The sequence below is a fragment of the Rhodamnia argentea genome, chromosome 2 (assembly GCF_020921035.1).
Source record: "Rhodamnia argentea isolate NSW1041297 chromosome 2, ASM2092103v1, whole genome shotgun sequence".
Classification (NCBI taxonomy): Eukaryota; Viridiplantae; Streptophyta; class Magnoliopsida; order Myrtales; family Myrtaceae; genus Rhodamnia; species Rhodamnia argentea.
In genome coordinates, this window is record NC_063151.1 from 22,515,142 (window position 1) to 22,530,617 (window position 15,476).

The 15,476-nt window shown below is 38.8% G+C and overlaps 2 protein-coding genes across 5 annotated transcripts; both read right to left on the reverse strand.

The window, feature by feature from the left end:
* Nucleotides 1-1,124: 1,124 nt before the first annotated feature.
* On the reverse strand, nucleotides 1,125-10,210 carry LOC115750763 (TOM1-like protein 3). 3 transcript variants are annotated; one of them, XM_030688318.2, is made up of 10 exons: nucleotides 9,984-10,210; nucleotides 9,336-9,478; nucleotides 7,091-7,169; nucleotides 6,859-6,957; nucleotides 6,654-6,767; nucleotides 6,413-6,555; nucleotides 5,575-5,656; nucleotides 2,819-2,904; nucleotides 2,544-2,735; nucleotides 1,125-1,926 (listed from the first exon to the last, which is right to left on the reverse strand). In XM_030688318.2, the coding sequence occupies exons 2-10, from the start codon at nucleotides 9,437-9,439 to the stop codon at nucleotides 1,305-1,307; spliced, it is 1,521 nt and encodes a 506-aa protein (XP_030544178.1). In that variant the 5' UTR covers nucleotides 9,440-9,478; nucleotides 9,984-10,210; the 3' UTR covers nucleotides 1,125-1,304. The 3 variants fall into 3 exon arrangements, with proteins under 3 accessions (XP_030544178.1, XP_048130177.1, XP_048130178.1); XM_048274220.1 differs by lacking the exon at nucleotides 9,984-10,210 and having other exon boundaries at nucleotides 7,091-7,165; nucleotides 9,336-9,471; XM_048274221.1 differs by lacking the exon at nucleotides 9,984-10,210 and having other exon boundaries at nucleotides 6,859-6,960; nucleotides 9,336-9,353.
* A 316-nt stretch (nucleotides 10,211-10,526) lies between these two features.
* LOC115750765 (chaperone protein dnaJ 10) lies at nucleotides 10,527-15,375 on the reverse strand. Of its 2 annotated transcripts, none has more exons than XM_030688323.2 (10): nucleotides 15,110-15,375; nucleotides 14,545-14,604; nucleotides 14,137-14,219; nucleotides 13,446-13,599; nucleotides 13,084-13,213; nucleotides 12,739-12,897; nucleotides 12,471-12,649; nucleotides 11,983-12,063; nucleotides 11,684-11,821; nucleotides 10,527-11,053 (listed from the first exon to the last, which is right to left on the reverse strand). In XM_030688323.2, the coding sequence occupies exons 1-10, from the start codon at nucleotides 15,194-15,196 to the stop codon at nucleotides 10,973-10,975; spliced, it is 1,152 nt and encodes a 383-aa protein (XP_030544183.1). In that variant the 5' UTR covers nucleotides 15,197-15,375; the 3' UTR covers nucleotides 10,527-10,972. The 2 variants fall into 2 exon arrangements, with proteins under 2 accessions (XP_030544183.1, XP_030544182.1); XM_030688322.2 differs by having other exon boundaries at nucleotides 10,528-11,053; nucleotides 11,684-11,824.
* Between the last annotated feature and the right edge of the window lie 101 nt (nucleotides 15,376-15,476).

The following is a 15,476-nucleotide window of genomic DNA, read 5'->3' on the forward strand; positions in this document are numbered from 1 at the left end:
AATTTTCTCTAAATTTTCTGAAGTTTAAATTATATTTTACGTTTTAATGGTAAGAGTAACCAAATATTACTCTTTTTTCATGGATGGTGAGAAATCGTCATAGTTCCCTATGAACAGACTCTTTTTTACCAAACTAAATCTCTCTAAATTAAAAAATTTACTCTCAAGATAAGTCTCTCGCAGCACTATGATCCAAACTGGGTTCTAAGCACAAATCACTCTTAAGCAGCTGCAGCGAGCTTTTTAACTGAGTATGTTCACTTGAAGAAGCATATGCAGTTAGACAATGCTGATCAGAGGAAGAGTGAGAAGGAAGACACCTTCAACAAGATGCCATCAAAATTAATGGTGACGGTGTAGTTGTTTTAGTGAAGGATAAGATAACAAGGCGCCTGCGGGAGTTCTCGGTCGAGATCATTCGGGTGCTATGATCGGTGGTAGAGGTTAACCAGTTGCCGCTTCCGATATAAGCACTAGCATTGAAGGAAGGAGTTTTCTTAGCCAAAAAGAAGCATCGGGAGCGGATCATCCTTTACGCCGATTCAGAAGCCGTCTTCAAAGCTGTTACGATGCCAAACCAGTCCATGCGACCATAGTTAGTAACATGTGGTGCAAGATATAAAGGGGAGCTTTGAAGCAACACGGCAGCTTTACTCCGTCTTCAATTCCATCTAGTTGACTTATATTGTTGTCTCGTTTTGTGTTGGCACGCTTTTTTTAAAGCTTAAGATCCTAGAGTCGAAATTTCTTATTGTTGAACTAAATTAATGAAAAGCATATCAAAAAATTTTAAAATAATACATGCATCCGAAAGCAAGTGCGAATGTTAGATTATTTACACTAAGATGGTTACAGAGAGTTTTGGTGCACTTATCCTTTATTTTTTTGTTAGCTTAATGACCAAAGTCTTGTGATATTTGAGTCAAGATTTCATGTTTTTGAATGTCAGCATCATATTGGTCTTAATTCAAACTACAGAGAGAAAATTGAAATCTCACTTCTTTTTGGTTTTTAATGGGATCCAAAATTTAATTCCTTGTTCATGTCTATCGAGTTCAATTTGAATTTAACAATTCGGTCATGATTTTACTTTAGATAAGAGTTAACTACTAAGCTCTGGGAACTGAAGACTGCATTACTTGGTAATGCCTATGCTGATAACAAATCATGGAGCCATCAAAGGCACGACTCAGCAACTGTCCAAACTTGTCATGATCCAAGACATGATTTATAAAAACCAGTTACATGAAAAAGGATTTAGATGCCTCACCACCGCAGCTCTCAGATGAACCAATCACTCCAAGTCAAGATGAGGGGCTTGATTTCCGCGGCGATGAAGAGGGCCTTGCTCTTGCAAAATCGATCAGATCTTTGAAGAGCATATCCTCTTGTTTCACTTTTTTGTCCGCAGCAGGTGAATCAAGAGAGAGCTTCTGTGTCTGGCCCACTAAACTGTCGTGCGAGGAACCGGTCTCAATACAGGAATTAGTATTGCCCGGAAACGCTACCTGTTGCTCAGTAACTTGTTCTCTCTGGTTATATGGAATTGAACTAGAAAATGATGCATCCAAAGGAGCTGAAGGTTGCTTCTCAGTGGGGTGGCCGCTTGTGGGACCCGGCTCAGGGACTCCAAGATAAGTTGGCGATTTTATGGAGGTTGCAACATGGGAAGGAGATAAGAGAGAAGGGGATGGAGTAGATGTCATGGAAGTCGTGTTAGAATCAGGAAGTGAAGACAGTGTTGATCCCATCGTTCCGGGAACTTCTTCATACTTGTATATATCGCCACTGAGATAATCAATCGAGCTTGAATTTCCAGCAACTGGTCTCTGTGATGAGGGTGGAGGAGGAAGCAGTGGGCTGATTCGCAATGGTTTGGTCTGAGCATTCGTTGTTTTGCTGTTGGGTCCATTATCTTTTGACATCCTGCAACAATAGGAATACTGCATGATGAGACACGAAAATATGCATCAAGGAACAAACTTCAACTGCTGCAGGTCGGATATTTCCCTTCAAACCGGGTACAGGGGATCATTCAGCATATGAATCCTCCATAAGATTATGGAAGTCAACATCAGAGATCTCAAAAAGACATTTAAGAAATAATTACTTTTATCTGTCAATAGAGACTTTCTTCTATGGGTATGTGTGTATGCATGCTCTCTCGCTAATGTTCACAAACGGAAGAATATAGCACATAACAAAAACAAGGGTGTGGGCAAAACAAAACCAAATCAGTGTCTAGAGAAGCAAACAAGTAAGTGCAGAAGAAAATAGGAATCTTCATTTCACTGTGATGTTAGAAAGTTATGATCACTTCCCTCAATCGTAGAATTTTGCGCCTGACCATGTTCCTAAAGGCATACGCCACAGTCTTCATCGTCTGAATCTTAGTTACCAAAAACTCAAAGAAAGTGCCATATATGTACCATAGAACCAGTCAATCAGATGGGACTGTCACATGATAGCAGCTCAAAAGTAACTCACAGTGAAAAGAAAACTTCCCCCAGCACAAGATCTAGAAAATAATGTAAAATGTTCACCTGCGAGCTAGCTGGGCAAAATCATCTTCAGATTCATCATCCTCATGATTCACATTCACTGGTGGCAAAGCTGGAGTTGCTGTCAATCCTTGTCTGGTCAGTGGAGTACCTTTGGCAATGTCATCATGTTTACAAAGAGCACGCTGCAAACTATCATTCAAGGCCAATCCCAGACACAGAAGTTCCTCGTCTCTGAAGGTCAGTAGACAGCACAATTAGGGGTATGACATCTAACTGCAAAAGGTTGGATGATTATATTGGATTAAAGTTCTTACGCTGTGTGATTCACAAGAAGCATGACACGCTCTTGATAAGAACGACACTGATCGACAAGGTCAACAATTACGTCTTGCTTCAAAGCCTGCCACCATATCCACAATCATAAGATTCAAAATCTAATGTCAAAATCCAACTCAATCTGCACCGAAAATTTCAAGTTTACTAAATAAGCTACATACCACAAAACTGAAAAGGTATCTTCACAATTGCAAGAATCAAGTCATTAAGCAAAAGGAGAAACAGACACATACAGGGACAGCATAGCCCATCTTATGAGCTAATTCATGGGTACAGATTACAGTAGATAATTGTCTTATTTTCCTAATTTGAAATAGGAAAGCCTTCCACCTAAAAGAGGTGCAAAAGTTGGAAAGTTATTTTCTGCGAAAGTACGACCTGAACTCAGTATATAACAGGCACAAGCCTTGGTGTGCATAATACCAACTGCAAATTTCCTTGCAGCTCTTGGACGATCACTTGATACTTAGCAATAACAATTTTGTCATTCAGGCAGTAACAATTGTCGTCACCTAAGATTGGTACAGTCCATGGATCAAGTAACTAACAAATCCAGATACAGGAGTCTGCATATTCTTTTAATTAGAACAGCAATGGAATGTGGAATGGTTGAATCTTACGATACAGATTGAAGGCCAGATCTTAAAAGAAAAAATGAAATAAAGCTAGAGCAATTTTTGGACTCTGGTTGTGTATTCACTTAATTGTTTTTAACCTAGGACGCATTGAGATAAGACCTGATAGGATTGTCAGATAACAACACATAATAACAGAATAAGAAGCTTCTGTCCGTAGTCTTTCTCTCATCCCTCTGAATCATAATTCCGACATATATATGGACCAGAAGCTAGCAATAGGTTTCATATTGGATGTCTCGATAATGCAGTCCACCTAATTGACATGACAGACAACAATTTGGCAGGATCATCACTTCCAATGAATGATGGAACCTTCAGGACAAAACAAACCATAGAAAATTACTCTGTCCAATCCACAAACCTTTACTGAGTAAATTAACCCCTTTGATTCTTCATACCTATCTTTATATTTGTTCTGTCTGAGGTAAATCTTTGGACCTCAACATGCTTGTAGTTAAGAAAAGAATGCAAGGACAAGAACAATCAATTTGCCAGGAACAGCAGTTCATCAGTTTCTGTTTTGAATTCTTAAATGTTCCCTCTTTAAGAGTTGTATCTATAGTTAGCAGGCTAGCAGCACAAAACAATACTTGACTAGCCTATGAAGTCTTTCCCTGATTTAAGTAGGATCCTCATTTAAACAACATAAGCAATTCACACTTTTTGTTGGTTTCCATAGAGATTACTGGAAAGTTCCATTTCTAAGCTCTGGTAACATGTCGAGGCACAGATCTTTTGAATGGAATTCATTACTCAAAACACCAATCTCAATCGACAACGCAAACTGTGGAAATGTTCTTAAAACTTGTCTATTCATACATAAATGATGACTATAACTCTCAATAGTTGTCTACAGGTATGATAGATAACAACATTTGAAGAAGGTGTTATTGACGTGGCTTACCATATAAACCAACTAAAGAGGGGCGAATGCCACAGAAGTAACAGCTTGGAACTAATGGTAGAAGTCAATTTTATAGCGTTTTTAAGGGAAAAATTCAGTCAACTACCTTTGGAAAAAATTAACTTCAAAAGGCTACTAGATGAGCTACCAGTACTTGGGAGTCAGATACTTGCTTTCACGAGAGTAAAAGAGAGGAAGGCACCTAGGAGTTGCCGATTCATGTACAAGCAGACACAAGATCATCTTGGAAGACAAAATTAATCACCAATAATGCCCCATACACTCTAAGTAAAAAGGAAGAAGACAACCCCTTAATTACATGAGTTCTTCCCTCCAAATAAAACAAAATATGAGTGAGAACCAATCTGGGATCATCCTTAAAAGGCATAATGTCATAAGATTTTCCTACTCTAAATTGCCCAAACCAGCTATTGCTGCTTCCAATTATAGCACCGAGATGGAGCCTAAAGTTTATCAAATGGGGATTTATTTTAAGAAACTCCAAACACAATTTCCAACAAAATCAGAACAAACAACAGCTATTTATGACAGTTTTTAAGAGACTCATCGAAAAAGCCAGCCTTCCAAGGCCAATTCAATGAGATACTCTGTTTATCTCCGGCGCAAACAGCACGGCATCCTCAACATACCCAAAGCCACTAACAAGTGCCCATAGCATCGAGTCATCATTTAAAAAAAAGAAGTAATGTTCCTCCGAGTCAAAAAAAGCCATCCTCCCACATAAGGGTGTTGCAACGACATAGACCTTACTAAAAGGGGAGATCAATCAAACTCCTGCTATTATAAGACCTATGGCATCCTCTTTGTCACACCCATATAGCAAGCTTAGGATCTAAATTGTCCCATCAGATCAACCTCAGTAAAACTAATCATCAAGTCCACAGACATTGATATGCTTTCTCAGGCATATAATACTAGCTAGAAAATTGAGGTCCTCCAATTTAATTCACATTTTAATGGAAGTTTAAAAGCACTAAGTATACAGATTCATATCACCAACAGCTGCAAAAAGATTTAAAGAAAGAGAGAAACACTCGTGCGCCCAAAAGATTTAAAGGAAAAAGAGAAGCCTTCATGGGCCTTGGGTTTACCTATCTAAGGTGGGATTTCCTCATCATTTAGAGGGAGGGAGGGACTGTATCCATTGTTAAAAAACTATCAAGAGTATTACCTCAGGATTCTTGGGATCAAGGGCCCCAAGCATTTCCAACAACACATCCGCTAATCCAGTTGCATTTTCCATCTCTGTTGGGCTAAATAGGATAAGGACTTTAAATAAGTAGAAATAATCCAAAAGATTATTCATCGATAGTAGGAATTATCTACTCAACTAACAAAAAAATGGTGACGATGAAAGGTATAGAATGAGCAATCAAGTAAAGCTTGTATCATAAGACCGCACAGGGTATGACATTATGCTAAGCTTATAGGCAGCAAAATAAATAAATAAATAAATAAATAAGCATTATGATCTTTTTATCTAGACTTTATGAACCTTGACACTGCATCCATTCATAACATAGCCATGAAACCTACTCAGTGCAGTTAATTACACTGTGTCTAAGAAGTGATGGGAATGTACCACTTGAAACAGTAAAAATTGATGAAAGCTTTGAATATTGATGAGGCAAAATGATAGTGTCAAGTTTAACCAGTGAAGAATCATTAACTAGTAACTATTAGCTGAAACTACTGACGATGAATAGAACACATATAACGACATTCTCGTGCCACAAATATTAAGATAGCAATATCTAATTTGCATTAATTTTGTTCATGATATAACGATTATCTAAAGCTTTTTCAGCTCAGTAAGATCAACTTTTTTTTATTTTGCATGTACATGTGTCTAAGTACTCAACTGTGCCCATCAAGCAGCTCAAATGAGAGCCACTGGGCAAAAGCTAAAAAATCTACTATGGAAAACAAGATATCTTAATTTCATTAAGTCCAAGGATGGAAAGTGGTGCGAAAATCATTGGAAAAGGAAATATATAGCTAGTAGTAACCTTAAGCCAGAAGTATTAGGCTGGGTTGAAGCCTCAATAGAGGCAGTGCCGAATGCTGAGGTAGAATGAACACCGTGAGATTGGGGTGGAGTGAAAAATGGTACACCCTTCTCTTCTCGTGGTGGAAAGCGAACTCCAGCAATCTGTTAATGGTCATATAGGAATCATATTAAGAGAAAGCAACATAGGACCGTACTAGAAGTCTAGAAAAATGGATCAACAGAAAGATCACTGAGGATACCATCAACTCATTGAATGCAGCATAGAATTGAGGAAACCTTCCCCTTGGTCCCCCTAAAGCTTCTTGCCATGTATCTATCAATGTCAATAACTTCTCCATCACATTAAAATCTGGCTGCAAAGTGCATGTAGAAACAGCAAATGACAATCTCATAAACGAACAGATTCAGAATAAAAGTACCAATCATGGAGTATAGAATAGGCACCTTTTTAAACACCATTCTAACCATATCCCGTAGGATATCAGACTCAATAATATTCTGAAATACACTGTTGCCACAGTTTTTGCTAAGAGTCTCCAACACCTACTTGAAATTGATAACAAAACATTTCAGTCAAGTGATAGCCGCCTCTTGTAGCCATTTAGAAGAAAAAAGAAGAAGAGACCAACTGGATCCAGAACTATCCACATATAAGAAAGCAGAGCATGACACTGACATAGAGGGTCAGAATTTGTATTTTTGGATCTTTATTCCCCAGGCGCTTCTTAAGGATCTTCATCACCTCCTTCGCCTTCCTACAGAAGTTAAACCAATTCAGTGACTAAAACCAAAATCTTTGATGCAGGAAGACACATAAGGAACCAGAAAAAAAGCAGTTGCACTATACAATACTTCATTACTAAGATCCATGACATCTTGAAAGTTGGAACACCCTGAGTCTTTTTTCTTCTCTTATGGAAAGTACAAGCAAAACTACCTAATAAAAATCTTTTGAACAAAGAAGCTTCTATATGTTTGAACAACTCGTAAGAACGACACTATTGAGGATGCTAATATGTACAGATCAATGCTCTGACGTATGATTGCCTATCAAACTCCATAAGTCAAAAAATAAGGACAGCAAATAGCAGCATATTTCTCAAGCTTGTTGGCCATATTTTTTTATGTCATAATGCCTCTCCCTTGTTCGTGTGGACACTCCAAGATAGAAATTAGACAACATAATCTATATTATATATATATTGGTTTGATATAGAAGCATCTAATGAAATAGCGCAGTACATCGGGGTTTTTGTGTGATCGCAAAATCCCTCTTAGGCTAAAAGGAAAATTTTATAGAACAGCAGTAAGGCCTGCAATGCTATACGGAGTTGAATGTTGGCCAACACAGAGGCAACATGAGCATAAAATGGGAGTAGTGAAAATGAGGATGTTAAGGTGGATGTGTGATCATACAAGAGTGGATAAGATAAGAAATGAAGATATTCGACGAAAAGTTGCGGTAGTACCGATGGCGGAAAAGATGAGAGAACATAGATTGAGATGGTTTAGACATATTCTTCGAAGATCCCTAGATGCTCCAGTAAGAACAAAAGTTTGTTACCGACAGCATGACATAAAGAAAGGAAGAGGTCGATCGAAACTTACCTGGGGGAAAGTAGTAAAACAAGATTTAATGAAATACGAAATAGATTGGCGTGCGGTTTGTCTTAGGACGGAGTGGAGGAAAGCTATTAGCATTGTAGAGGGGCAAAATTCCTATGTTCCAGACTGTCCTTTTTAATCCTTTTTCCCTATACATATTTATATATTTTTATTTTTATTTTTATATAATTATTTATTTTTCCTCAATCAGTATTGCTTTTATTTTATTTATTTTTGGGTTCATCGACCGCCGACCCCAACTAGTTTGGGATAAAGGTGATGTCAATGTTGATGATGTTGATATAGAAGCATCTCAGTAATTGTGAATTCTCAAGTACAGATATGAAGTTCTAATCTTCATTTGGAAGTACAATCATACTCACTACAATCAACAACAATATTCAAATTCAGCAAGTTACATAACACGTTTCAGCATGGCATTCATGTGTTTACTTATAGTGATAAATGACAGTCAAAGAATGCATAGCAAGTTTGGGACGATGCTTATTTGTTTTCAGTAGCCTTCAACTTACTACCAACTTTTGTATCTCAACACCCCCACCTCACACTTTTTTTCCATTTTTCCAGGTAAGAATAAGCATTATCTTAAAAGTAACAACAATTTTTGTTTCTCTTTAGTAAAGAATAGAAAATTAATTGAATCTCCGCAAGGATTTGCATTACTAAATAAATTCATGATTCATAAGCTGTGCAAAGTTGAACTCCTTGGAGTTTATGGAAGGATAAATTCAAGAGAGATCATCAAAGAAAATGAGGCCGATGGATCACATTGTTACAAACAGCAAGAGACCAGTACTACTTAGTTCAAAAATCAAATATGCCAGTATGTATTCATCTAAGCATTTATAAACAACAAGAGTTTTTGAAACAGTACATTTCTATGTTGCTAAATAGGTTTGTCATAAATTGATTCGGTTTAATGATTCAGATGGAAGCATATCAAAGGAACTTCAGACAAGTGGCCAGAGAAAAATCAGCCTCTTCCATTTGTAGCAAATTAAAGAAAACCTGAACAGTTCCAAACATGCAAAATATTGAGCCATACAACCATGCCAATGTTCACTAAAAATCACGATTCTACTCATTGGCCGCTTCTGTCTAGGCATTTATCTCAGTATACTAACAAGCCATCCCAATCATCAATGGTGCAATAAAGTCAACTTTCTCCATACAAAGACTCTTTCAAGCTGCAAACTGTTATAAGATGCAGCTAACGAGAGACAGGGCCAAGCCATTATGCAAAGTTCCAAATGAAAACTCAAAAGGAGAGAGAAAGAGGACATGGGAATACCCACCCTGGGTCCATGTTAATGATGTCGCATAGTTCAATGTTAATACCCCAATCAGGGCCAATCAACAGATCACTTGTCGCCCTCTCGGCACAATCTACTGCATCCATTGCCTCTGCCTCTTACTTCAGGTTATCTTGCAAGTATTCCTGACGAAATCAACCCACCAAAGATGTCAATGAATATGAATTCAAATACCATAATATTCAAGCAACCTCTCTCCCTGGCTGAAGTTAAAAAGACACCTCTAAATCCAGACAGAAAGCCCACCATCCAACATGGACAAAAAGAGCCACTGATTAGCTGGGTTATCACAATTTAATTTGCCTTCTTACGAAAACCCCTTCAATTCAAATTTCAAGATACCTGCTCCTAATATTGATCAAGGAGGTGCCAAAAGATCACATTTTTTTTTCCCTAAAAGAGGAGAAATCAAATTTGGCCACTTCTGTAGGGAGAGAATTTGCCAACATCAGAAATAAAGATCTTTCGAACGCTGAAACAGTCGACGATGAACAGTTATCAGACACTCATCACAACCAAGAACGACCCTCTAATCGATGCTGAAGCAACCCAACACAGGACGCACCGACAAGCGAACAACCGAAACAGGTCAACCAAATCAACCCAATAAACCGAATTCGATTTTGGTACCTCGAATTTTCTACAGGAATGCCGACGTTGATCCGGCGCTCCGGAGAATTACAACGAAGGATGAGACTGTATTCAATCGACGAGGAAACGGAGAGATGACGAGGCCCAAAATGAGAAATTTTGCGCGGTGCGAGGGGTTTGACCATGAGAAAATCAAAGGATTGGCTGAATTATGGGCGCGTTGACCTTCTGCTGCCGTTATCTTTGACACAAGATAAGCCTCTGCGCTTCCAAAATTGGTAAAAACCAGGTGCCTCTACTCGATTTCCATCTTTTCACTTTATTAATCTTCCTTTTACATATATATAAAATCAACCTTTATGTCTTTCCTCATCCACCGGGGTTTTAGCTTTAGTACCTGATCTATTAGTAAAGTTATCCTTCGCCTTTAGATCCACCTACCTCTAAATGGAATGTCTTGTCATCACACAACATCTTATGGGGATGCCTCTGTTGTCGTTTGAACTTAGGAGTGTATAATCAATCACTCATGACAGATTGATGAACAACTTCAAAATTCCGTTCATATTCATGCCATTTGAATTTTGAGTACACACAATCATATCCACTCTTGTCAAAATGCTTTTAAGTGCAAGAGTTCCAAACCATCGAAAACCAAAGATTATTAGCTGTTCTTGCAACTTCTGCTGCAAAACATGTTATATAGTACTTCAAATTGAGAAGTGCATAATTGTGATATCATAATTCACACGCTTGGCTCATTTAACAACATCCCATGATTGGTGTTCCTCCTGTGACATGCCATGATTGACTGGAAAAGAAATGAAGACGATAAGTTTCTCCTCTGTGCACTTGCCATTCTGATATTACTGTAGGGTTCCATGGCAGGTATGTGCCATGGACTGCTTCCCAAAGCTCAAGCTTAACGTCTCATGTTTCGACCGTTGTTCGTCATCTCGGTGAAGCCAACTTGTGACAATCGCTTGATGCTTGGTTTACTTGCCACTATAGTGCTGCTGCTTCACAAATCACTTGCTTCTGTATACAATCTCTTCATCATCGACGTCATATGCTGGATTACAGAGGCATCTAAATAGTCTACCTATTCCCTGAAAATTTTTTGAAAAGGAAAATCAGTTATTGTTAGTTGCCGGATAATCTCGTTCAAAAGCAAAATAGGGGGATGGATTTAACCAGTTTACGGAGTTTGTATCTACTGCAGACTGAGTATCCCAACTATTTGATCAACCAACTTTTATAAGAGAAGCCCAACTTGTCGCATGAAAAAAACGGGAACATTGTACCACGTACTCATCACCATGATTATCTGACATGCACATTTGGAAAAATGTGTGTATTATTGAGATCTTCAATAGTGGATATGATTTCCAACGATGGAACATGTCTGAGGGTGACAAGATCAAGTAGGAAGTCTTCAAGTTTAGCAGGGAAGGGTGTAAGTATACAGAAATTGACCTGACTGCAAACTAAAGATGATCTTGTCAAGGCCATAACCCATATGCCAGCCCTAGCCACCAAAAACATCCTGAGACTGAAAGGTGCAACTACTAGAATGCTTCGGATAAAGTACTGCTATGTATGATGCTGGCAACAGAAAAACGGTGGCTTGTGACACAGTGAGATTAAGGCACAGTGATCTTGGTAGTTCAATTGATCTTGCTGTGTTCTTAAGAAGTATATCAAAAGTCAAATGAATTATGGGATCATCTCGTATATACCTGTGTCATGAAGGGAGTCCGATATGAGAGTGTCTTTGGTAAATCGTCTTCCTCACTGCTATCTGAACTGCTATCATCTTCATCAATATGACGTTCACTTTTCTTCCTTGATGTTCCACCATTCTTTGCAATTTTTTCCTGCTGAAAGACGTTAAATAGACAATAGTTAAATCACACAGAACAGAAGTTTTGACGAAATCTTATTTGATGCTAACCCCGAATTGATCCTTGTTCACTTTCATGGTTGGGGGTGATGGTAACTGTTCAAGCCCCTTAACAAATAGTGAGAGAGACTTCACCTGAAAAATCTTTCCAAGAATTTTCAGAGCCGTGGCACGGGCTTTAAGTTCTTCTTTCTTTACATTGTTTTCTCTCAATACCTGAAAATAGGAAGGGTTCTGCAATCAATGCACAACTTTGAGGTAAATGAAAGTTAAGGCAGCCCAATGAAAGATCCATTAACTGCCAATTTACATAAACATATGCTGCATCACAAACGGTACGCGCTATTCACTTAGTTTCACCTCTAAGTTGTTAGAGGCAGAGATCAGTCACACAAATGGTAGGTAACTGAAGAATATTCTATATGAAAACTGAATCTATACAAAGAAATACAAACAATTTCCGTTTCATTGTTTGCATCTCTGTATCAAGTCTCTATTATGTTGGGTTCGCTAGATCAATCCATTCAGGCCATTGTGTTCATTTGTTACTGTATCTAAATCTTTTGTAAGATTTAAGTGCTAGTTTAGAAAACAGAGAAAAGATCACTTAGCGTGTTACTTACCATTTGGCACACGTGCATAAGTGTTACTTCAATGTCAACTACGTTCAGCTTCCACAGGGAGTTCATCAGGGTTTCCCTATTTAACCTTATATGCGACTCGACGTCACTTCCCGGACCACTTCCATCCATTTTGAACTGCCGGCGCACATCATCTTGCAGTTGCAGCAATTGGAAAGCACCTGTATTTACGTTGGGACGTCAACAAAGGAGAGAAAGTGACTAGCAAGAAACGACGGCAATATGGAATGACCCAGGTGTCTTGGCATACCTTTTGCTGCAGTGAACTGCGATTTCCAAAAGTGTCCCTTGCTTCGAACCCATTCGGCCACAAAAGGCATCCCGAGATACATGGCTTTCTTCCCAAGCTCTTGTGCCGCCTGCCTTGAGTATGTGTAACCAATGGTGTGCAGGATATCAACTCCAAAAGCTGCAATTTCATGTTACACGAGTATGTCAGCAGAAGCTTGACTAGGGAAAGAAGAAATCCGCCTCATAATCCTGATGGCAGAAATTTTGTCTTTGCTTGGAAACTATGTCTTCATTCAGTTCACGGACACTTTGTACACACAGCTACAAATGGGGGACACATTAAGGATCTGTTTTGCTTAATTACCTGCCCCAGACAACCGCTTGGCTTCAGCTTCGGCATGTTGTACAAAGCACCGTTTATCTCCATAGACATATTCATTGAGGAAGTCTTTAAGTAACCTTGCAAGCTTTTCTTCTCTTTCTTTTTGGACAGCCTTCATTAAGTTTATGCAGACCGGAAAACAAGAGAAGCTTAGACATACAAATGAAGTATAGCACAATAAATAAACCGACATTATAGTCCACCCTCTAGCAGGTGCATATGCAATTAATATTGGGAAAATGGCTTTGAACTTCTTGGGATGAACTACAATGTGATTGGAAAGATCTGCATTTTCTACTAGTTGATGATTTGTCTGACATTTTCAATCAATACAAGTTACTTGCCTTTAATATGTCATGTAGTTTGTCAGGATTGTCACTGTCAGCAGCAAACTCAGAAGATGCCATTGATGCCACAGCTAAATGTCCTACATAGTTCTCAAATAATTCACTACCGAAAAGGAGAGCAAAGACTGCCATTGGGTCGAGCATTGTATCCCTGGAAGTGAATAACAAAGAATGTAGGTACCAAAGTAAGTCAACTCCTAAGGTGATTTCTAACAATTCTAGCTCAAAGATAATATTTTGACCAAAAAAAAAAAAACCTCAAAGATAATATGTACAGAACAGAAAACATATTGGCGATATCGAGTTTCATTTAGAAGCAGCATAATTTGAAAACCTTAGGATGAAGTTGGAAAAAAAAAATCACACTTGGAATTATACACCAACAGAGAGAGTTGGACTCTCTGTTTATTGTAGAATGTAGGAAGCATGGTCGAAGTAAGAAACCTCAAAGCAATTTAATGGTGCGTTATTTGCTGAGTTAAAAGAGAAGTTGGTTGATTTCCTAATGGCATTTTCACTCTAACTTTCAGTAGGCAAGACAACAACATAAGCAGGAATGTTCCGACATCTTAATGGGGACATGAAAGAACGTATACAGCAACGGAATTCGATATGCAATTTGTCTGCAAAGTAACAATAAGGAAAACCTTCCTTCTGCCCTGCTTATTAGAAAAAGAGGAGAATCTACCTAGATATGGAATGCTTGCCATTGCGGTCATATGATTCTCTTTGCACAGGATCACTGAGAACCTGATAAGCTTCCCCTAGCACCTGCAGCACAGTCAGAAAAAGGTCCAGCCAAATTCTGATAACTTCGCATTGCAAAAAGCATTCCAATAGCCTACGTCGTCGCCATCCTGCTCCGACTAAATTGTACTTTACGGCAAAATAGTATCACATCAAACTTGGTTTCCATCATGATTTCGACTTGGTAAAAGATAGCGGTGGTCAACTTGGCTCCCAAAGATGGATAGTCAAGCTACTTTAGAGGTGTTAATAGAGATGTTCTGTTGAATTCTCTTTCAGCTTAACAGAATCACCTTCCGCAGAACAAAAATAAGGGGGAGATCGAGAAAAAGCCCAATTGACTACTAACCTGAAAACGCTCAGCAGCGTGAGGATCATCTGGATTCTTATCTGGGTGAACTTGCCTTGCCTGAACTCACATGAGCAAAGCATCAGAACAATTCTATCCGTATCGGGTTGCAACGCAATGAGCAATCAGATCAAGAAACAACTGAAAAAGGTGAGCTGGATAGGGGACATAAATATAGAAGTAAAGCTAAACTTGCCGCCTTTTGTATTCCAATAATCCTAATCCAAGCACCCAACATGTGACAAGCGATCCACCTACCGCAAATTCTTCCAGTGCACTTAACTCAAACACTTATATAATTATCGCAGACAAAAAAAATTAAGTGGACCAACTCAACAATGACTTCTTCATTTCTTGAACACAAACATTAGAAAAAGAGCAGAAGGAACCGATTCAGCAGAATCAATTGATCAGACGATCAATCACAATCGGGACTAATCCCAGAAGCCTCAGTTTACTGTTAGATCCTCGTAAAAAGAAATTCGAATCAAGCAATTCGCAATTCAGTCATTAATGCAACTGATCCAACAACCAGAAAAAGGAAGAAAAGGAACTGCCACTTTACCTTGAGATAATAGGCCTTGCGAATCTCCTCGTCGGAGGCAGAAGGGCCGATGCCAAGAACATCGTAGTACTCGGTCTCCTTCACCATTGATTGGACTTGTTGGAGGAACTCCTTTGTTCAGAGCTCGGAATGAACAGAGATGAATGAAAGAGATGTGAACGAAAAAGTGGGGGGGATAGAGAAAGAGAGAGAGATGATGGGGGCAGTAGGGAAGAGAACCCCACGAGCACGAGCTTCACTTGCCTTTCCAGTTCTTCCCCTGCAATAAACAAATCCCTCAAAGAACCGCCTTTCCGCGGGAGCAGAACGGTTCCTTTTGTAATAACTGTCACTTTTGGGTGGCGCCTGTCATATGGCAACTGCTTTT